This window comes from Mesoplodon mirus (assembly GCF_964341445.2).
Source record: "Mesoplodon mirus genome assembly, chromosome: 17".
Taxonomy (NCBI): Eukaryota; Metazoa; Chordata; class Mammalia; order Artiodactyla; family Ziphiidae; genus Mesoplodon; species Mesoplodon mirus.
Window position 1 is genome coordinate 11,819,590 of NC_138993.1, and position 22,412 is coordinate 11,842,001.

The 22,412-nt window shown below is 40.8% G+C and overlaps 1 protein-coding gene across 2 annotated transcripts in view; it reads right to left on the reverse strand.

The window, feature by feature from the left end:
- The window catches only part of DCLK1 (doublecortin like kinase 1), a 323,007-nt gene that overhangs the window by 22,321 nt on the left and 278,274 nt on the right, over positions 1 to 22,412 (reverse strand). For both annotated transcript variants that reach the window (XM_082602552.1, XM_082602551.1), the window contains exons 12-15: positions 11,329 to 11,462; positions 9,024 to 9,101; positions 8,567 to 8,663; positions 6,214 to 6,294 (exon numbers count right to left, since the gene is read on the reverse strand). In XM_082602552.1, the coding sequence (XP_082458678.1) occupies positions 6,214 to 6,294; positions 8,567 to 8,663; positions 9,024 to 9,101; positions 11,329 to 11,462 (390 nt within the window). The remainder of the gene's footprint in view (positions 1 to 6,213; positions 6,295 to 8,566; positions 8,664 to 9,023; positions 9,102 to 11,328; positions 11,463 to 22,412) is intronic.

Below are 22,412 nucleotides of genomic sequence, written 5' to 3' on the forward strand. Positions count from 1 at the left end.
TTCATAAATCTTAAAACATTTCAGGATTTTTTTCCCAAAGAATTAAGGTGCCTCCGCCAGAGAAGGTAAAACACATATACACGAGTGCGCACACACACAGACACATAGACACACACACAGACACACACACACACACACACCCCATCAACTAAAAAATCTGCAGTCTCTAACAATTTTGAAGGCTTTGAGCATAATTGGATTAAAAGACAAGCAACTGGCTTAGCAGGGCCCTAATCTGTACCTGAGGCATCCAGATTGATGATGGAGATTTAGCTAACTTACTATCTTGCATCAATAAAATAAATAGGGCCATTAAAAACGTACATTTTTATATATACATCTTCATCGCCACTATTGTGAATAGATTATGTGCCAAAAATGTGCTACGAATTTTCCAAACGTGACAAACCTGGCAGTATGCTACAAATAGCCCTAGTATTATTACCATACATTCTGGTGTGTAGTCTCCGGGAGTCGTTTCTGAAGTTTGACGCGGGCTGGTTGTGGTTTGTTAGCGGTTTTTGATTTAGAAATCCCCATCCACTCCTTGGCAGAGCGTTGCAACTGACAAGAACAAAACTAGTTTGCAAAATGGAAAATGAACCCTCCCAGCTGTCTGGAGGAGACCTAGCCTCCCGGTCCCCGCTCCTCTGGCGGATGTCGGGGAGGAGCCGTCAGGAGGGCTGGGGGGCTCGGTTGTGAAGTCATTCAGTGGAGTGAATTCCTCTCTTTCCTCCAGGAAACCATTCCAGGGGTCACGCTTTAGAAAACCCTCCTCCCTTCATGGAGTTTTGTTTTTGAATCATGGATCTGGTTTTCAGTCTACTCATTGCTAGACTCTAGTAATAATAATAGCTGTACATTTATGGGAAGCATGGCAGTCTTGAGCAGTTCACTACCAGAATATCCCGACTTCGTTTTAAACAATCCCAGGTACATTAGCATACTCTCCAGTAGCGGGTCCATTTCACAGGCCAGAGTGTGCCCCCTCGACTCTTGTTAACCTTCCCCAGCTGGGCAACATCCCAGGATTTCTGAATCTCTTAGCTTGGCCCTGCGTATCCTTGATGTCTACAATTCACTCCGCTCTCGGGGAGAAAATGTGAAGTAAATTAAGATCCACCTTACAGAAAGGAGAGGGTACGATGCCCAAATGGAAAGTGGAATCCCATGTCATCATTTACAACTTTATTTATAAGTTGTACATACAGATAAGTGGTTTTATTTATTATTACAGTATCATTGGGGGTTCTCTTAATTTCTAACAAGTTAGAGGAATGCTTATATATTTTTGTATGGGTAGCACTGATTTTTACGAGCATAGAATAAAAAACTTATTATCTAGGCTCTTGTTTTTTCTCCTTCCTCGGGTTCTTTTTTTCTTGTTGAATATCTTGGCTTAGCAGTATCTTTTCAAAAGAGTAGGTACGTGAGAAAAAGGAGGTAAAATAAAATTTAAAGACCAGAAAGATGATAGCAAGTCTTGCACCAGCTAAGTAACTACACTTGACTTATTTAAACCAGTCCTTTCCAGTAGGACAGAGGTTCTCTATATTGGTCTCACATTATAGTCACCTGGGAGCTTTTAAAATTCCCCATGCCGGGCTTCCCTGGTGGCGCAGTGGTTGAGAGTCCGCCTGCCGGTGCAGGGGACACGGGTTTGAGCTCTGGTCTGGGAGGATCCCACATGCCGCGGAGCGGCTGGGCCCGTGAGCCATGGCCGCTGAGCCTGCGTGTCCGGAGCCTGTGCTCCGCAACGGGAGAGGCCACAACAGTGGGAGGACCGCATACCACAAAAAAAAAAAAAAAAAAAAAAAAAAAAAATTCCCCATGCCTAGATGCCAGTGCAGATCAGGATCAGAATCTCTAGAGGCAAAACCCAGGCATTGGACCTCATGCTAGAGACCCCACTGAGCTTCGTGCTAGAGACTTCTTTGAGCCTCAGTTTCCTCATCAGGAAAAAAATTGAAGGTAAAACACAGATGGTATGAGAATAGCAATGGGATAAGGTAGGTCAAAACTTTGAAAATAAAAATCCAATAACAGTAATCTATTTGAAATAGACTGCTGATAATTTAATCCTAATTACACATCAAAAAAAAAACCACTTTGGAACTGTCATTTAAGCTTATGAACTTAATCACTAACCTGCATTTTCTACCAACAAAATATCATCTGGGGAGAAAGTGACTCAACCTTCTCCCTAATCCCTGGAATGATCCAGATGTATTATTACTGCCTATTCCACTCTCATATGATATGTGCCCAAATCATATGGTTCTCCACTATATGAGTAATAAGCTAGGGCAATTCCTGCTGGTACTTTGCAGCTACCTTAAGAGATGGCTGTGACACTGGAGAACGCAACAAGCTGATAATCACATTATCAGATACGTGGAGTTCGGAGCACAAAAACAGGATCATTTTTTTGGATGAGGGGTTTCCACCTTAATCAAGTTTCTCACACGCCAGTGTTGATCACAGTTTCCATTTCATCAGCTCGTAGCCACAGATGATGGAGTTTCGTCCTTCCTCAGACTCAGATTCACCAAATATTCACCAAGTACCTACAGCGTATGAGCACTTAATACTGTCTGCTCAGGACTTTCAGATATAAAATCCTCTCTCCATCCTCATAACCTGAGAAGTTGATCCTATTATCTCCCATTTCACAGACAGAAAAACAGGTTCAAAGGCATGAAATGACTGTCCCAAGGTTACCCAAGGTAAGCTGGCGCTCTTTCCGGGGGTCTACATCCCTCTCCCAGACACCTGGCTGCACGCGGATGCTGCCTTTGTCCTCTGGCTGGTTAGAACCATCCACTGAGAGGCCTCACTCATGGCTCTTCCGATAACAGAGCAGAGGTCCAGGACACCAAAGAGCACTCAGACTGTATAAAAAATAAATGGGGGCCTAGAGGAAGCACCTGGAGTAAGGTTAAAGCAAGTGACTTTTGCTGACTAGATTTTTCTATTCTGTTGCCCTTGTACTCTGCCCTCTGTTTCATGAGACTGCCTTTCCAATTCCAAGTGCGCCAGGTGAAAAGGGCATCGTTCATGCGATAGAGAAAATTAGGACAAATGGGAACGTGGGAAGAGCTTTCTGACGACTTCCTTAGGGCTCATACACTTATTATGACTTTTCCCCCCTTAGGTAGCACCCTCTGCAGTGATCAGATACAAGTTGATTGCCAAATGCAACGTCTTGTTAAATGGGCTTCCTTTTACATTCCTAATTTATTTATTTTGATTGCTGGGTTGTTCATTTATTGCACTCGGAGACCTCAACAAACACTAAATGCTGGTTGTGAATGCTTACATACATATTTTTTTCATTTGTTATTTTGAGATAAAGAAAATAATCAAATTTCTAACTTAGTTATTTACTGTGTAATTTCAAAAGTTAAGCAATCACTTTATATGTTAAGTTTTTTGCTAAAATTGCTATCTTTTTTCCCCTTAGAATCTAAGGTCTGTTAGAATTATATTAAAGGGTATTTAAAATTTTTAAATCTCCTAGACAATGCCTTAAATGTTATCCTTGCTTTTAGAAAATGTTTTTAGGGAATCTGAGAGGGAAAACTAAAATGACAGCAGAAGTCCAAGGTCCAGAGGGAGCTGTGGAACCTAACTGTCAGCAAAGTGGGACCATGTGCACAAAGCAGGTGGAGAAGGAAGAAAGTTACCGCTGAGCCATGTATACGCTGCCCTAGGAAAACGAACAACCTAATTTTTCAAAGGCAACAGCCAGAAGTCGTCTTAATTTTGTTTCTCTGCCCAACTGAGTTGGAATATATTGATATAGGGTCATTTGGTCTGGAATCAGGGTAAGGTATTATTTTGTTTCCAATAACACCCCAGGCCCCTCACATGTATAGACAAATGTGCTCACATTCACAAAGTTATCTTATAGCAAATATCCATATCCTGCCTGAGCCGGCTCTGCGGGACATCTCTTCCCAGCCTCCTCCAGGAAGAAGCTCTGGCATCTCCTCCTCTGGGAAGCCTTCCAGGGCACCCTCCCCACACAGGCCAGCTGGGGTGGCTCTTCTCTCACTGCCATGTGACTGTCTATTGTATCAGACAGAGCTCCTGGACAGCAGGCCCGACAGGGGGTGTCCTCTGATGAAAATGTATTTCAAACTCTAAAATGGCTATTTTGTAATCCCTCTCCTCCCCTGCTCTTTGTGAGCCTTCAAAGGCCGTGTTTCAAATTCAGATTTTCCACTGTATTCTGTGTGGTCACACTCTCAGTGTTTCCAGCACTAACATGCAATTTGACAGTTTGTGGACCATGGACTTTTAATCAGCATGCAGATCAGTCCAAACCAGCTGCTGCCACTAGGAAAGCCTGCAGCTGGCCTGGGCCTCTTCCACCCTGCACGTCTTAAGGGAGAGGCACCACGACCCAGGTAAGTTACTTTGGAAAGACTGCAACCTTGTATGAACAATCATTATAACGATGCTGGTACATTATAGTGCACTCTTCTGCACTAGTCACAGTGCTTTCATGTATAACAGAGAGAGGGTGATGCAGTGTGGTGCACAGAACTTTAAAGGAAATGGGCTTGAAGTGAGGATACCTGCCTGCAAATTCTGGCTCAACCATAAGCACAGCTACTTTGGAAGAGTCGTCCATCACAGCCTCGGTCTTTCCATTTGTAAAATGGGTACAATAATACCCACCCTGCCTCTCTTGTAGGCTTAGTATTAGGCTTACATGGGATGCTTCCTAACCTTTCCAACTCCATAGAAAAGGATAACTTTTGTTCAGCACCGTAGGGTAAATGCAAAGGTTGTAAGGCTGGAGGTGACAGCTCCTGGACTCTGGCAGCCCTGCCTGACTATCCCAAGGGCTGAGGGGATTAATATCTTCACACATCTGTACACCAGTTGGGAAGCTCTGCTGTGTAAAAATATTTAACAAACCTTATCTGTATACCTATACACGCTCGCATTCCTGTATATTCTCCTGTCACACATATATATATATATATATATATATATATATATACATATATATACACACACACACACACACACACACATACACATACATAAAACCTCCCAGTGGGGTGGGAGGAACCAGGTTCAGGCGTGTAAAGTGCTGGAACCTAGGCCCATGGGCATCAAGTGGCAGGACATGAACAAGACTCCAAGCTCTTGTCACTCAGATGCAGTCTGTCTCAACACTGTGCTTTTAATCACACTTCATCCTCAGTCATTAGTTATCTTGGGAAAATACACTTGACTAATCACCGAAGTGATAATTCAGAGAAGTGGAACATTTTGTTGCCTTCATCTTACAGCCAGATCCCTCGAAGCAGCTGGCAAAATTCATATCAATGAGCTAACGATTTTATACCCATCCCATGTCTGTACCTATATCCAAATCTATGTCTGTCTCCTATTCTGGTAGCAAGAACCATTAGACTCAGGTATGGAACTTCCACACATGTCAGCGGGGGTTCCAACAGCCCCTGGGTTATCAGTTAATGTATGTGAGGTACTTAAATGGTCCTGGGCAGACACTATAAGCTAAGCACTCTAAGTATTTATTATTATTGTTATTCAAAACAAATCTTTTCAATCAGTTATAGAGAGAGAGAGTCAAAAAATAATGACTCTGCTCTGGAGAATCCTTTCATAGCTAAAGAAATTTCGTCAGACCTTGTACTCAGATAGCAGCAGCAGCATCTGGGAGCTTTCAGAAATTCAGAGCCTCACATCTACTACATTACGATCTGCATTTTAATATGCCTCCCCCCACCCCAACCCCAGTGACTTGTGAGCACAGGCAAGTCTGAGAAGTGCTGCACTGGAGAAACTCCAACGCTGAGGCGGGGACCCCTGGGTCACTGGTATATTTGGTAGAAATGATGCAAAAGCAGCACTGACTCAGAAAATCTGCTCTGTATTATTGATGGATGCAGCCCTAATCTGGACCATAGGATGCAGTTCCCCGGTAGAAGGCAGTCCCATCTGAATCAAATGAAATGCTCTGTGCAAGGGACCGTGAGAACACATGTCAGCACAGATACATCAGAGGCCCTTGTGGAACAAGGCTGAGATCCTGTAACTGTTCTGGCATGTTTGAGAGGGAGGAACAGACACAAACACAACACTTTAAAAAGGAGGCAACATCATTAGGAAAGCTGCAATTTGAGAAAGGAATGTTTGGAGTAAATACAGGGAAGGGAGGAAGTTACTTACATTAACCCAGGGATGTTCGAGGACCTGCACGGCTGAAAATCGCTGATCTACATCCACCAACAACATCATGGTAATGAGCTCCTGTGAAAGGAAACATTCAGTGCCATTTGTGTCTAACATTGAAGGTAAAAATCCGGGCGTTTTCAAGAGCAGAGGTTCTCTTTTCGTTTGGAAAACATCTGTAAGAGCTTTAAACCTTGAATGTATCAACTCAACTTACCTATAGCTACCTAACACCTTTTAAAGGAAAGGTGAATTTTTGGAATTACAAATATATAGCTTGTAGTTGAGAGAAAAAAATATAAATTAATATTAAAATCAATTTCATAAAAATATTTTTAGTAGAAAGGAAATAAAGTATTTTGTACTTTAAAGACAGATTCCAAATTATTTAATATAGAAATCACATTTTAAAAACACTTTAAAATTTCACTTTGGCAGCTGAAAGGAAAAATGGATTTAAAAAAAAAAGGATTTTTTTCCTTCTAACTGCACGAGGGCATATTTTGGTTTGAAAGAAAGGAATGAGGAAAAACATACGGAATTGCCAACAGCTAGTTGGTAAAATAGAAACTATTCTTTAGTAGCCAAAGAATACAGAGGAAATCTGTTAAAAATGCTTCAGAAATTTCCAGATCAATCAATAAAAGTAAAATAGAACCATTATGAAGCAAATGATTAAATGGTTCTGAAATGAATGAATCTCCCCCATGAGCTCAAATTTATTTGCACCAGAAAAGCACGGCTTTGGCTTTAATGATGAGTCTGTCAGACATCTGTCTACTCTGGATTAGAAGTTCCCGTGTAACAAAATGGTTAGGTGCGTGTTACCTGGTCCCTCATATGCATAGGCTCTGAGTACCGCTCCGTGACAGGGATGATTTATTTCCAATGATGTAGAGATTCTACCTTCACTTTCTAACTTGGGCCAGGACTCAATTAAAGCAACTACTATGTGTGATGCTCTCTGCAGGCGCCATGGGAGTGCAGGAGATAGTCCTGTCAGTGACTTCGAGCCCTTGAGTTATGAAGTGACAGCACTGAGACTTGGGACAGGTTCCTGAACTGTCTGCTCACAGGTGAAAACACCTCCAGCCCCACCTCTGTGGCTGTATCATCCCATCTCCTTTTACTTTTGTGGCTTTTCTTTGACACGTCTCTCAATTCCCCACATTTTCCTATGGGTAGAGGTAGATTCCTGGACAGTTGAAGAAAATGAGAGATTTGGGCCCAGTATGCATCATTTTCCATGGAAAGTGCCAGGCCTAAGGAGTCAGATTTTAAATTAAACTCATACTCAGGACACGGCAAAAGGAAAGGCATGTTATTGAATAATCAAAAGATAATTAGTTCTCAACATCAGTTTTCCAAAAATTTAAGTCAATGCTTGGAGACATAATTTTAAGGGATCAACTTAAAAGTTTTCATTTTTTATTTCAGGGTCTACTAATGTCTCTGTGTGAGATTTTTACAGTTTTCTTAGAGATTGATCTTTTAGTTTAATGGGACAAAAACCATACGCTTTGTTCCCCTCTGCCTCTAAATCCTGGCTGTCTTTCAAGGTTCAAGTTACATCATAGCTTCCCCATGATGTCTTTCTTGATCATCTTAACCCATGTTGTGCTTTCTCCACTTTAATTGATTAACTGTTTAATTCACTCATTCATTTATTCATTCATTCATTCATGCAATATACATTGAGCATCCGTTAGTTGCTGGTCACTATTTAGGCACTGATGATACAGCAATGAATACAATACACAAAAATCCTTGTCTTGATAGAAATTACACCCTAGTGAGGAGAGTTAGAAAATAAACTACATAAATACAATATATCCACCTATCTGTATCTATCTAGATAAGTAGACAACTACAGAGAGGTAGTTAGATGGTATACCAGATGGACACAGAGTGTAAGTGTTACAGAGAAAAATAAAACAAAGGACGATAAGGTCAGCCAGGTAGGGGTTAAGCGCTGCAACTGGAAACAGGGTCTGGAAAAGCTTCACTGAGAAGATGACATTAAGTCAAGACCCGAGAAGAGGTGAAGCAATAAGCTATACAGAAGTCTGAGGTGGGCTCAAGTCAGGTGTGGGCAGGGCATAAATAGAGGCTACAGCAATACAGCTGGAGTGAGCACAGGAAGGGATGAGCCAGGGGAGCAGAAGCAGTTGATGAGTTGGGATGGCTACGGACAGACGACTTTTTGACTGTGAGCTCTTGGGAAAGTGAGTAATTATGACTAAAATGCATACAGAAATCATATTTACGATATCATTTGTTTCTTTGATTCAGAATCAATAATTCCATTGAGACACAGGCTATAAGGAAGAGGAGGGCACTGGAAACCTACCTTTGCAGAATCAGAAACGTTATCCCAGTATGGAGAAGGGAAGTCCACTTGCCCCGTCAAAATCTGATCAAATAGCACCTCCTGGTCATCACCGCTTCTGTTTAGATGAAGGACAACAACGAGGAATAAACAGCAGGAAGATGCCAACTCAGGGTGTATCTTTTCATTCTTATGCATTGAAGCCCTTCCTTCCCCACAAATGTGTAAAACGTGTGTTTTTAAACAATCCAAAATGTCAGTATGGAACTGTTTTGGCAAATTAAGAAAGAATGAGTTTTTAAATTATATGAGGAAGATTTATGGAAGGCATGTAAATTAGCGTGCACAACATGGAAAAAATAACAAGTTCTTATGTTCTTTTCCAGCTGTAGGCTCCTTTGTGTGGGGAGGCCAAATGGATCATTCAGAGAAGGGAGAAATGCTTTGTTGGTGCTGAATAAAAGATCGCTGCCCATACCCACGGAATGGAGGGAAACCACAGAGCAGGATGTAAGTGATTACACCAGCTGCCCAGATGTCCACCTTGAGGCCATATCTGAAAAAGTAAGTGATGTCAGAGTTAGCAAAGTCAGGCCAGGACAAATTATGGGGCATGGTAAAATAAATGATTCTTCTATCACAAACCAAAACCCAAACCAAACAAAATTTTAAAAACCCACAACAAACACTAAACTACAACCCACTGGCTTAACAGAATTCAAGAAAAGAATAATAATAAAAAAAAAGACTGGGCTTCCCTGGTGGCGCAGTGGTTGAGAGTCCACCTGCCGATGCAGGGGATGCGGGTTCGAGCCCTGGTCTGGGAGGATCCCACATGCCGCGGAGCGGCTGGCCCCATGAGCCACAATTGCTGAGCCTGCGCGTCTGGAGCCTGTGCTCCGCAACAAGAGAGGCCGTGATAGTGGTAGGCCCGCGCACCGCGATGAGGAGTGGCCCCCGCTTGCCGCAACTGGAGAGAGCCCTCGCACAGAAACAGAGAGCCAGCACAGCCATAAATAAATAAATAAATATTAAAAAAAAAAAAAAAGACTGGGCTCCCCTGGTGGCGCAGTGGTTGAGAGTCCGCCTGCGAATGCAGGGGACGCGGGTTCGTGCCCTGGTCTGGGAAGATCCCACATGCCGCGGAGCGGCTGGGCCCGTGAGCCATGGCCGCTGAGTCTGCGCGTCTGGAGCCTGTGCTCCGCAACGGGAGAGTCCACAGCAGTGAGAGGCCCGCGTACCGCAAAAAAAAAAAAAAAAAAAAAAAAGACTATCTAAAGTACATGACTAAAAATAAAAATGCCTACCTGCATATCTAAATCAGTTAAGTGAAGGGTTTCAGCAAAAATGTTTATTATAGTCATATCAATTTTCAGATAGAGATGGACCCCTGAGACTATTTCACTCCTGAATTTTAGAAATAATAATTACACATAAGACATTTTCCAATTTATAAAGCACTGACATACATTATCTGATTTTGTTTTCCCAACAACCCTGTAATTTGTACAGGATAAATATTACTGCCTATTTTAAAGAAGAGAAACCCGAGGTTCAGAGGGTAAATAATTTTGCTCAAGATCTCACAGTTAGTGGCGCAGCTGAGTTCCAGCCAAGGTTTTCAAGAGCCGAACCAAATCGTCCTTCAACCCCACACCACTCCTTCGCAGCAGGCCATCAGGGCACCCACCAGAGATAATGGCACTGCCTCGAGGGAGGTCAGCCATGGCCGTAGATTGTGGGCTCGCAGTTGACTCAAATTTGATGAATAAAAAAGTGCTCATTACCTCACATCTCACTCTGGGGATTTCTCCTCTCACCTGTTCTGTATTTCTGCCTTTCTGGTCTACGGTACAAGCAGAAAAACTATCTCCACCTGTCACAGTGGAAGATACTACCTAGATTGTTAGGTTTGGGTTGGTGCCACTAATGGGAAGAAATAGTCAGGCTGTCTCTCCTTGCTGGCCCACCCTTCTGTTTAAGGACAGTGCTTCAGAACCCTGCTGATGATCCTTGGCAAGAAATGGGGCTCTTCACTGAAAGAGCCTTTTACTCGCCTAGACCTGAGTTCAAATGCTGACTCAGCTACTATCTAGCCACGAGCTTATAAGTCAATCATCAGAGACTGAGTTTATTCAGATGCAAAATGGGAATCATATCATCTATTGGAAGAGTAAGAATTAAGTAAAGGAGCCTGGCATATAGTAGTAGGTCCTTAGTAAGCATTAGGCCACCCCACAATCTCCCCCCATTCTACAGATTTTCATTCATCTGTGTCGGCTGCACTCAGAAACCAGTCAATTCCCAGTGGCCCTCAGATGCCTGAGGGTATCTGCACTCCACAGATAAGCCATGGACTGCCAAGAGGGCCAAAATGGGACCGGAAGTGGAGAATAAGGACAGCTGCGAGAAGTAACCACAGTAGACTGTACTCACTGCACACAGCGATGTCTGCTGCTTTCTTCTCCAATAGCTAGTTAATTACCCTCACTGTATGTTTCTCTGTTAGTCCAAACATTTTTTACTAAGGGGTTAATAATGGCCATTCTACCTTTAACAAAGGCCAAAAGGAAATCTTAAACAAGATTGTAGTAACTGGCAACTTGATGGGGAAAACAGAGAAAATGGCTCCCACTTTCAAGTCAAAAAAAAAAAAAAAGTGAAAAATATCTGATAACTAGTTCTATCTAAATGGGTCAGAACACTCCTATTTCTTCTATCCTTGAAGCCAACTAGCTATTTCACAAGCACAGTACTGTAGTAAATACACAAGAAGTGTTTACCCGGTCTCTGCAATGATTTCAGGGGCCACATATGTCGGGGTGCCACACACGGTGTACAGGGGGCCGTCTACAATGGTGGCCAGTCCAAAGTCGCCCAGCTTCAGCGATTTGCTGCCGTCTTGGTGTTCGTACACCTAAAGTAAAAGTAAAAAGTGAAATTGCCTTAAAACCAAGAGCTCCAAAGTTCTTTCCTCAAGAAATGAAGGACACTGTGGTTTAAATTTAATATATGTTGATCTAAAACAAACAGACTGCCAGATGTTTCTCTAGCAGAGACGGGTTTATTCGAGATCGGCACAGGATTGCAATTCGGGGTCTGCACCCACGGCAAGCCATGTCCAAGTCCCCACACGGCAAGGGAGGGAGATGCATTTACAAAGAGGAAAAGGAAGTTGGGAGGGTTGCAGAAAACAAGGAGTCCATGGCTTTTCATGGGTGGAGTCCTTGCCAGGAAAAAAGAGGAGTCTTTCTTCTTCCTGTTGGGCTCTGCTATGATCACAGGGAGTGAGAACGCCGCTTCTGGTCTCCTGACTCTATTTAATTGAGGTTTTGGTATTTTAATTTTTTACCTGTATTTATTATAAAATAAAAAATCAGGCAATTCTGCAAGGATATACATACAAGAACATGTTTATATTACTGCAGAATTGAAAACTTGGTGAAGAACCCGCAAATGGAAATTGGTTAAATAAATTACGGTATGTTCACACAATGGGAGGCTACGTGACCGTTACAATGGTGATGTGGGTTTACATTTATTGAAATGAATCAAGTTTGGGAAGTGCGGACAGACTTCAGACTGGTTTTTTGCATAAAATGTCAAAGAAAAAAATATGTACAAAGGAAAATGTCTGGAAGAACATCATATTGGTGTGTCTGCCTCTGGGTAGGAAGATTATAGGAGGTTTTTCTTCCTTTTGCTTATCTGTGTTCGATGCTTGCTACAAGTCAAACTGATTTGCAGAATACAATGAAATACAACAACTTTCTAGTTTAAAATCTCCAATTTATGAAAATAATTACCTCTGCATTTTAATATATCAGAAGCTTTAAAAATGCAATTCTTTAGTAAACTGAACAAAAAATCCACACGTCTATTAAAATATACCTTATTTTCAGCACCCCACTTTTCCAACAAGATCTATTTACATTTTTTTGTTAATAATTGAAAGGGATATTAACATTTCATTTCACCTGTGGCAATTTGGGAAGATTTATCAGGTGCAGAGTCAGCATTCTGTCCAGGTTTCCTTATTAAGGCAGTAAAAATCTCTAGTCTTTCACCCAACAAATCAAGAAAAAGGATGCATGTGACCACAGGCAAGTATTTAAACTGCTTTAATTCTAGCCCACGATCAAACCAAATGGATCTGTTCTAAAAAGTATTCCAAACAACGTCTATTATTTCAAAGAAAAGATCAAAGGGCATTCAGAATTCTAATTCAGGGCCTCCCTGGTGGCGCAGTGGTTGAGAGTCCGCCTGCCGATGCAGGGGATACGGGTTCGTGCCCCGGTCTGGGAGGATCTCATATACCGCGGAGCGGCTGGGCCCGTGAGCCATGGCCGCTGGGCCTGCGCATCCGGAGCCTGTGCTCCGCAACGGGAGAGGCCACAACAGTGAGAGGCCCGCATACCGCAAAAAAAAAAAAAAAAAAAAAAAAGAATTCTAATTCAGAGCCCTCCACTGGAATCGAGAGCTACAGAAAAGAGAGCCACAGTAGTAAAAGGCAGTCGCCAGGAGATGCCTCAAGGAAATGGCGAAATTTTCCACGTACATCAAAATAATTCACCCAGCCCGTCGAGGCCTGCATTTTCTCCTGTTATCGCTCTATGATCATTTCTACTTGCTACAGCAGTTTGAACCTCATGCACAGCAAGGCACATCTCCACACATTAGGAGCACCGCTACCGTTCACACACCATGTCTGCCTTCCTTTGTAAAAAGTAGATTTCACTTTTCAGTTCACTGCAGCATCAAGTGCAGATGTTTGGCCAGCTAGCTGCAGTATCAGCAATGATCATTTGGATCTAACTGTTTTGGCAGAAAAAAGGCAGTCAGATCCTCCTCTCTGGAGAGCCTGTGTCATTTCTGGGCAGAAAATATTGGTTTACATTTTCTCCACATTCAGAACATGGAGTCCTCTCCCTGAAGGCTCAACCATGATCAAGTCTGGGCTGCCCTCGGGCAGGTATCCAGAGGCTTTCAGGACCACCTGCACTTGGGTTGTTAGGGCAAGGACAGCTGTATGTCCCCCACAGATGTGGCTTTGCCCAGTTGTGCTCTGCGATGGACACTGTCCTCCCTAGTTTAATGAAGCAGCCATCCAGCCCTGGTCAGCATAAACAAGTTTGAGTCGTGGACTTTGAGGCCTCAGAGCTACAAAACACAATATCCTCCCCAGTCTAAATGCTCTCAGGCAAAAGAAATCCCCAAATTGTAGTCTTAGCATGTCAGCCATTCAGGTCATTCAAAAGACAAGCAAATGTTTTTCATGAAAAGAAATCTGAGCTGGAAATACCTAGTAGATCATCTAGTTTATTTCCCAGACAGAGCAGAATTGTTTACTTCCCTAATTCCATTTTGTTACCAATAACCTTTCTAAAATGCAGAATAACCTCTTGCTTTGATGTTCTGTTAGGTCCAAATGTTCATGGTGTGTGTTTTGTGAGGTGGTGCAGATTTCAAATTACACAGCTCCATTTATACAGAGATTCTGTGGCTTTTTTTCTAAACATACTATCCATAATCACCCAACTCTATTCCAAAGTTGGACAAAAGCAGATATTGGCAGATGCAGTCATAAGTCACATTTTAGTTCAGAATATGACCACGTAATTCTCCCCCATGCACCAAAGGCTTTCTTTTTAAGCATCTACATCTTAATAGGAATTCCATCTTACATACAGCCATATGCCAGTTATATTTAATATAGCTGAGCAATAAAGTTCAAAGTTTCAATAACTAAGAAAAAAAGCACTAAAAACTTACCTAAAGTAAAAGAAAATGAAGATTATTTAACAGTAATAATTCTCTTAAAATAAACCAGCATCACTTAAATGAAATATGTAGAATCTATCATTTTAATGTTCTTTTCATCTCTCTTTAATCACTTCTACATATCCCCCCCTTTTTTTTTGCTTTGAAAACCATATAGTAGAATTTTCATGAACATATAAAGAGGTTAAAGTGATGCTTATGAGAGACAGTAAGAGCTAAGACACAAAGGTCTAATCCACATAATTGAAAACATTTCTAGACCCAAGTACATTTGAAATGCTTCAGCAAAATGTTTTTGCAGGTGAATAAATGCCCAGGCCTCTCATTTGGAATTCTGTTTAACTTACTTACCGTCAGGCAGGGCAGGAAACAAGGTTGCTTTGGGTTGTTCTCTGTCAACACTTGGGGAGAAGGATACAGAAGAATATATTGTAGTGTTTCCTCTCCTCCCCTGGGATAGCGCCTTTCCTAAGTGCTGCCATGGGCCCACCTCACAATTGGACTCCCCAGGGCGCCTGCTGCCCCCTGAAGAGTGCTCACTTTTATTTCTTACCAAGCCATTTACAAAGGGGCAGGACGGAGGCCACTTAAAAATGTAATTAAAACTTTGTTAAAAATCACAGGTTGCTGAATACATGTGTTTCAAACGTGCGCGTCCACGCACACACACATCCTCACAAAACCATCGCCAGAAAGTATTTTCCCAAATGGCAGCTATAAGTTTTTAATTAAACGTTAGGAGTCGGAAAAGCTTCTAACACATTCGCATCCAAAACACAGAGTCCTTGGCTTCTCCCACTCTCTGAATCCACTTCCTTAGCTTGTCTCCTCATCCTGACCTTCTTTCAGAAAGAACCTTAACAGGCTGCAAGTATAAGCTTGGACAGGCTGACCCAGCAAGTGGGGTTCTGGTGTAAGAAGAAGTTTTTTTGCTGTGATCGTATTTTAAAGCCTCTGTAACATATGCGCCACACGTGAGGTGGGGTACGTTAATTGCCAGTCAAAGAGTATTCACAACATGAGATATAATTTTATGTTCATCCCACGCCCTTTAAATACTGTAGATGCCCCCCCACACATTTTAAACAACGAGGGGCTATTAAAGAGACGGGGATTAGTGCAAATTACCCAGTATGTAGTGCTTTCACTGTTTTAACTAAGCAATAAAACTGTGTAATTGTACAACACTAATTGAATGCAGCTACACATAATTGTGGGCTGCCATATGTATCCTATTACCATAAAGACTGTCAGTATTTTGTAAGCTACTCTTGTGATCACTGCAGATGGCTACAGTCAGAAAAGTTGTTCTCTAGGGTTTATTATATGGCTATAAAGACATCCCATGATTTGACAGACTAAATGTGTTAAATGGCAACAATTATGAAAAAGGTTCCAATTAAAAGCTGAAGGCATGTCCTACCAAGAATAGATCTAGTGAAAGGTCAGGTACGTAGGTTTTTGGCATACTGGTATTTCACACAGGAATTTTCTTTTTTAAAGAAGAGTTTTATTTTTGTTTCTTTTTCGTTTATTTGGGGTTTCGCAGTGGCTGTAACTTGCTGAACAGTAGATGTTTGGGCATATGCCTGATTTCCCTTGGATCAGAAACTGAGACCATCTGAAAAAGTTATTTGAAAAAATAAAAGATTTAATATAGTCATAAAATGCAGCCGGTGGCCATAAAATAATGTGAAAATTCACAGATAACGTGAACCCAGTCAAATGGTTTCTGAGATTCCCATAATAGAGAACTAAGAGCTGACTAATATAACAGATGTGTTGGAACAAACACAATTCTCAATGATAGTATGAATTCAAGGAAAACTCTGTTGAAATGCTGGCTAATGAATTGTTAGTAACCATTGAAATAGTTTTCACAGAGGAGCTCAGGAGGTGCTAAAAATTATTTCACCAAATAGAATTTAACAAAACTGGCATGAAATTGACAAAGCCATGAAAAAAAGTGAATTTACTTTTCAACAAATATGGTATCTTTTAAAAAAAGACATTGATTTTCTTCTAGCCAAGGTATTTGGCCTTTATGATATCTCCTAAAAACAGTGGATTAAATTTAACCTTTAATTTTTAAGAAGTGAAGTGTAACAACATTTATGCAGGGAATTATTTTGCAAAATGCACTTTATAGTCTCCATACTTTGAATTAAACCTCCTGGAAAAATAATTAACTCTTAAAAGAACCAAATTAAAAAAAAAAGAACCAAATTCATTTTATACCCACATGTAAAAGCTTTATGAAACAAAAAATTAAATGAAATAATAAAAATAATAAAAGTTGTACAGAAGTCAGAAGAGGGGCAACAACATTAGAAGAAAAAATAAAATAGCTTTTCAAAGTGTTACCCTAGAGATATGTGGGAAGATGGAGAAGTGAATAGAAACTCCAGGAAACCTGATTCTCATCCCTCCTTTAAAACAGTCTTGAAACTATCTAGAAAGGAGTTCTATGCAGCTGCAGTGAGATGCACAAAACACGCACATTCTGGATTCTGTAGTAATTGTACATCCCAGGATTTTGTTAAAATTGTGGGAACTCAATGTCACTGCAATTCTTAAAAACTGTTACATTTTTGTCACACAAGTAATATCCAATATGTCATTGTAGGAAAATTAGAAAAGACAGATAATTACAGAAAGAAAGGAATTAAACTCACCCATAATGCTGACACCTAAAAATAACCATTATTAACCTTTGGGGTATAAACTTCCAAGAGCTTTCTTTCTCTCTCTTTCCTGTTTTTCTTTTTTCACTGGACAGTATGTCCTGAATGTTTGCCCAAGTGAATAAGCATATATTTACATCATGATTTTCAGTGGCTGCTGGATACTCCATTGTATGGATGCACCGTAATAATAATAATCCCCCAAACCACTACCACTGCTGTTGACTGAGCCCCTGCCAGGCCTCCTGTTTAGGACTTCATGCTCAATATCCCATTTGATCTTCACAACAATACCATTAAGTAATATTACTGCTATTTTGCAGATTAAAAAATTGAGGATCAGAGATGTTACGTAACTTGACAAACGTTACAAAGCTAATGAGTGGCAGAGCCGGAACTTAAGCTCGGGCATGTCCAAGTCCATGATTCTAACCAGGATGTCCGCCTGCCTGCATATCATGTCATTCTTTAAAAAATCAGTGCCCTGACGTAACTGTTTCTATATATATATTTTTTTTCTTTCCATATCAAAAAACACTGAGATGACCATCCCTATGTATGTATACATATCTGATATTTTTTCTTTAGGTTACATTTTTAGAAGTAGAATTACTTGGTCACAGGGTGCACATTATTTAAGGCTTTAGTTACATATTACCAAACTTCCTTTCAGAAAGGTTCCATCAAGTTAATCTTGCACTGATTCATATGAGATGATTGGTATCCTCATAAATTTGCCAACCCAGTATATCATTATTATTCATCTTTGCTAGTCCAGTAAGGCCATGTCATTTTAAAATGAAGTGAATGAACACACCATTGTAAAGCAATTATACTCCAATAAAGACGTTAAAAAAAAAAATGAAGTGAATGATACTACTCAAGTCCTAAATGACAGAAGAAATGGCTAGCGGAGCAGACAGATGCTGATCAATCCTGGGGACACACTACACTTTTACTTCCTGTCTTCTTCCCCTGATGGAATCACAGATCCTTGGAGAAGGGCCCTCAGTGAATGTTTAGTACAGTAACTGGCATATTATTCTATTAAATCATGTTTGGGGAAAATGTTCTTTTTCTTCTATTTTCCCTCAACTTTTAACCAAATTGAGAGAGAAGGAATTTTTTTCTAAACACCTATGAAAAACGATCATTCCGTTTCTGTTTGGACAGTTTCAATGACTACAAGTGACCTGTAATAAAAGCCACTGACTTTTCAAACAGGTGTAATTGTTAGAAAGTTTCTCCTTATGTCAACCTCAGATCTGTCATTAATGTCTTCTCTTTAGTTTGAGTTTAGTGCTCACACACACAGCACAAAAACGTTCTCCCGTCTTACATCTGGCGGCCTTTGATGAGAGCCACTCTGTTCCGCTTTCACCATCCCTTCTCTGGGCTGAACCCAGGCCCCTGACGTGATGTGTTCGGGTCCCTCCCACCTGGTGTCATGTGGTATAAGCAGGGCAGGGACTCTCTTGATGGTGACACTCTTTCAGTGAAAGGAGTCTAAGGGCACGTTGGTATTTGTGGCAGTCATGTTACACTAAGACTCACAGTGAACTTACGGTCAGTGAATAGCCTTTAAACTGGGCCAAATTTTCCCATCACTGTTTTTCTGCAATGGTCCTTAAAACAACTATACCAAAACCAACTTAGTCTATAGAGATTTATGTTTATCTCTTGTTAAATTTCATCTTACTGATTTGGGGCCTTTATGGAGCCAAAGATAGTTTTGGATCTCAAGTCTGTCACTTGATATATAGAATACATCTTCATCTGAGCTCAGGCAATGCTGATTAGGGCGGGGCTAGTGACAGACTCCTGTGAGACCCACAGCTCCCTCCTCAGGGTGATCCCCGATCCGTTCATCAACACTCTAGTGGCTCAAGTTCATCATGCAGTGGACTGACTACAAATCCACTCAACTGTGTTTTTGTTTACAACCTCTAGTGCTCCATCTGTGGCACTGGCCTTATCTACCAGTGTAGTTAGTGATCCTATCACAAAATGGGTTTATTTGGGGATTAAGTGTCCTGGGATTAAGGCAGAAGGAAATCCATTATCTGGTGAGCTCAGTGTTGGCTTGAAGTGGAAACTAAGAAGAGCTGGAGCACAACCTATGGTCATCACTTGGGGGAAAACAAGATAATTTATTACTAGATTCAACCCATTTCATGAAAATGAGGGTCATTAGCTGCACATGCCATTTTGATGGGCAGCGAGGAACAGGCACGAACACCTCGACAGAGAGTTGCTGAAAGAAAATTTCTGACCAAGAGAAGCAGTAACCCTGAGAAACTGCTTTCTCCCAGACAGTATTAAAGAATTTAGAAGCAAAAAGTTTTTTGAACAGAAATTTTTATATCTCAAGAAAATTACTGTATTATTTCTGGAATCTAATAAAAACTAGTGATGTAAGTTATTTTTTGCCATAAAGACTTTAATTTTCCTAAGAAGGAGGCATCTGCATATACATTTTAAAAAGACCCTCCCAGCTCCCTGCAAAAAACCAGGCTGCTGCTGCTGATTTCTGCTGCCAAGGGTGCAAGCTTGCCATCTAGTGGTGACTCATGTAAACTGAAAGCAGTTGATCTCAGACAATTTATGGGCTGTTGTTTTTTTTTAAAGCAAAAGGTTCCTTTTTGTCATAAACTATCATGGCACTCGCACCCCCCCCACACACACACAAAATGGTTCCATGCATAAGTGCAGCTGGGGAAGCACTGTAATCTCTCCCCCTACTCAGAGAGTTTTAGTCTGTGGCCAACATAAGTCCTCAACGTAATAGATGAATTGAGAAATGACAAGGGCTTGCCACGGTGGGTCTGTCCTCTATTATGTGAAGTATCACCATTCACTCACTCTCTTATCTAATCCACCCTCTCATTCACCTGTCACTCATCCATATGATCACTAAGCACTGGCCTGACGATTAAAGCAGAAAGAATCACGTAAAATCACTGGCATGATTAACTTATTTAAGAAAAAAACCCTTAGTAACAATGCAATAATAAAATTATAAGAGCTATTCCTATTGGGTCAGTTCCCAGTTTTTGCCTAAAATGTAGCTGGAAACATCACTGTAAGTCAAATTTTCTCATTAAAATGCTTTGACTTGATCAAATACTTAGACTTGAATAAATCATCCATATGATTAATATAGATCCTTAAGGCCAAGCTATGATATTTGTATATTGTTCTCTAAGAATTAAAAATAAAAAATTCTAAAAGTTCTGCATATGCAATGATGCTATATAAAATGAAATCTATAGCTGAAATGCCTACATTTATAAATAATTCTTTGCTACTTATAACAAACATTAAACACTTAATTAGCAAAAATTTATCAGCAGCCTAACAATTTAGGGGTTTTTTGAGGTCTCTTAATAGAACAGTAATGCAAAGTGTGCGGTGAGGCCTTTTTTATTTCTTTCAGTTTCCCGGTAGTTAGAAAATGGATTGAAACTCTCTGCATTAAATTTATTATAGCATTTTTCCAAAAATAGTCTCTAGCTCTACATTCTGCCACGAGATGGCAAATCCATGCCTGGGAAGATAGTAACATTTTAAAAGAAATGTCAAAAAAGATGAAAAATGATTGTTACAATGTAACATTGTACTGTTAAACAGTTTTATTTTTAGGGATAATTTAATTTTTATTACAAATAAAAGGGGAATAAAAAAGGGAACTAATAGTCCCATGGTATCTCTTTATCTTCATACAGTCCCCTTAAAGGAGGCTCAAAGAAGTATCTTGTTCAAGGGCAGAAGACTAGACAGTAGAAGAGTGAAGCCCTTGGTTTTGAACTTTTGTCCATCTGACTATAAATCCTGAGTATGTGATTTCGTGCTTCCCATGACAATTCTCTATTATTTCCACATAAAGGTCAACAGAATATGACGTTAATAGAAGTCTCAAGTGCAATTAGTGATGTCATTCTAATTTTGTTAAAATTATTCTATTCTTCTACCTATTTTATCCTATAGTAGATTTATCCCTGCAAACCTCACCAATCCTTACCTCTCCTATAGAAAGAAATTACTATACTGGAGAAGCAGAATTACTTTGGTTTTTCATATATATATTTTAAACCTGCATTATGAATGACTGCAATGGTGTGTGTGTTTGTGTTTGTCTATATATATGTGTACACACATATATATATGTGCATATATACATTTTTCACATTCTTAAATTAGAAAAGAAAGGAAAAAGGGAGAGAACTTTTTTTCTCTTTGGGTAATTTAAAGTAAAATATGTTCAAATGAGCACAGTACCTAAAAAGTACCCTGCAAATTGTCATTTTAGTAAAAGCCCACTGCTATGTAACCATTTATGGCATTTATAGAAACAGTGCTCTGGTGAAAAGCAGGTTGAACAATGGGTACACAAAACTGAACTGCAAAAGCGGGAAGGAAAATGAAACTTTAATTTTCAATCACTGAATCTTCGGAGCTTAGAGAAATTTTTAAACAAAGGCTCAGTTGTGAGTCTGTTCCCATGAGACAGTCCTACATAAGTCGGGACACAGGAAGAAAGAATGCAGACAAGGCAGAAGCGAATGTTTAGGCGACTGTGGAGATGTGGAATTTGAGGGGCAATTAAGTCAGAGCTCCATCATTGGACCTCAACCGCCTCCATCAGCCAGTAGCTACAAGATTACCAACTTAATTGCAATTAACTAATTGCTTGTGTTTTAATTTCTTGAATGCCTACTCTTCCTACCTGATGCCCCTCCCTGAAGGCATATGCCTCTCTGTTCCCTGACACAGTCCATGGCACAGAGGAAGCACATAGAAAGCCTCTCTCCCTAATTCACGGCTTTATGCAGTCTAGTGGTTAAAAGTTTGGGCCTTGGAGTAGGACATAGGTTGTGACCTTGGCCCTTCCACTTAAGAGCTGTGATTACCTCGAGGGGGTCTTTCAACTTCTAGGCACCCCGTTTCCTCACCTGTGAAATGGGACAGTGATAGACCTTACCCCGTATGGCTGTTGTGAGGATGGAATGAAATACCGAGATTGAAGCCCTTAGCATGGGGTGAGCACAGGTGGCCTCCACAGCAGCAGGTCTTAACAGCCTTTATTGGTGGTGGGAGTTGGGCTGTTCATCTGCCGTTGAACTTGAGTGTTCATTCAGCTGGGGAGCTGGCTGCAGTGCAGATCTGCACCCTGTCACCAGTCACCAGATTCTGATTCGGTGGGGCTACAGGGAAGCTCAGAAATTTACATTTTTAACAGGCATCTGGGAGTCATTCTGATGCAGGGGGTCTTTGGACCACCGTTGGAGAAACACTGCTTCAGAAAGAGAATCCTCATTTCCCAGATTTCTGAAGAGATGGACAAACTAACAGTCATATAATACATGACTCTTGGGGTTGGATAATGAAAGTAGAAGAAGAAC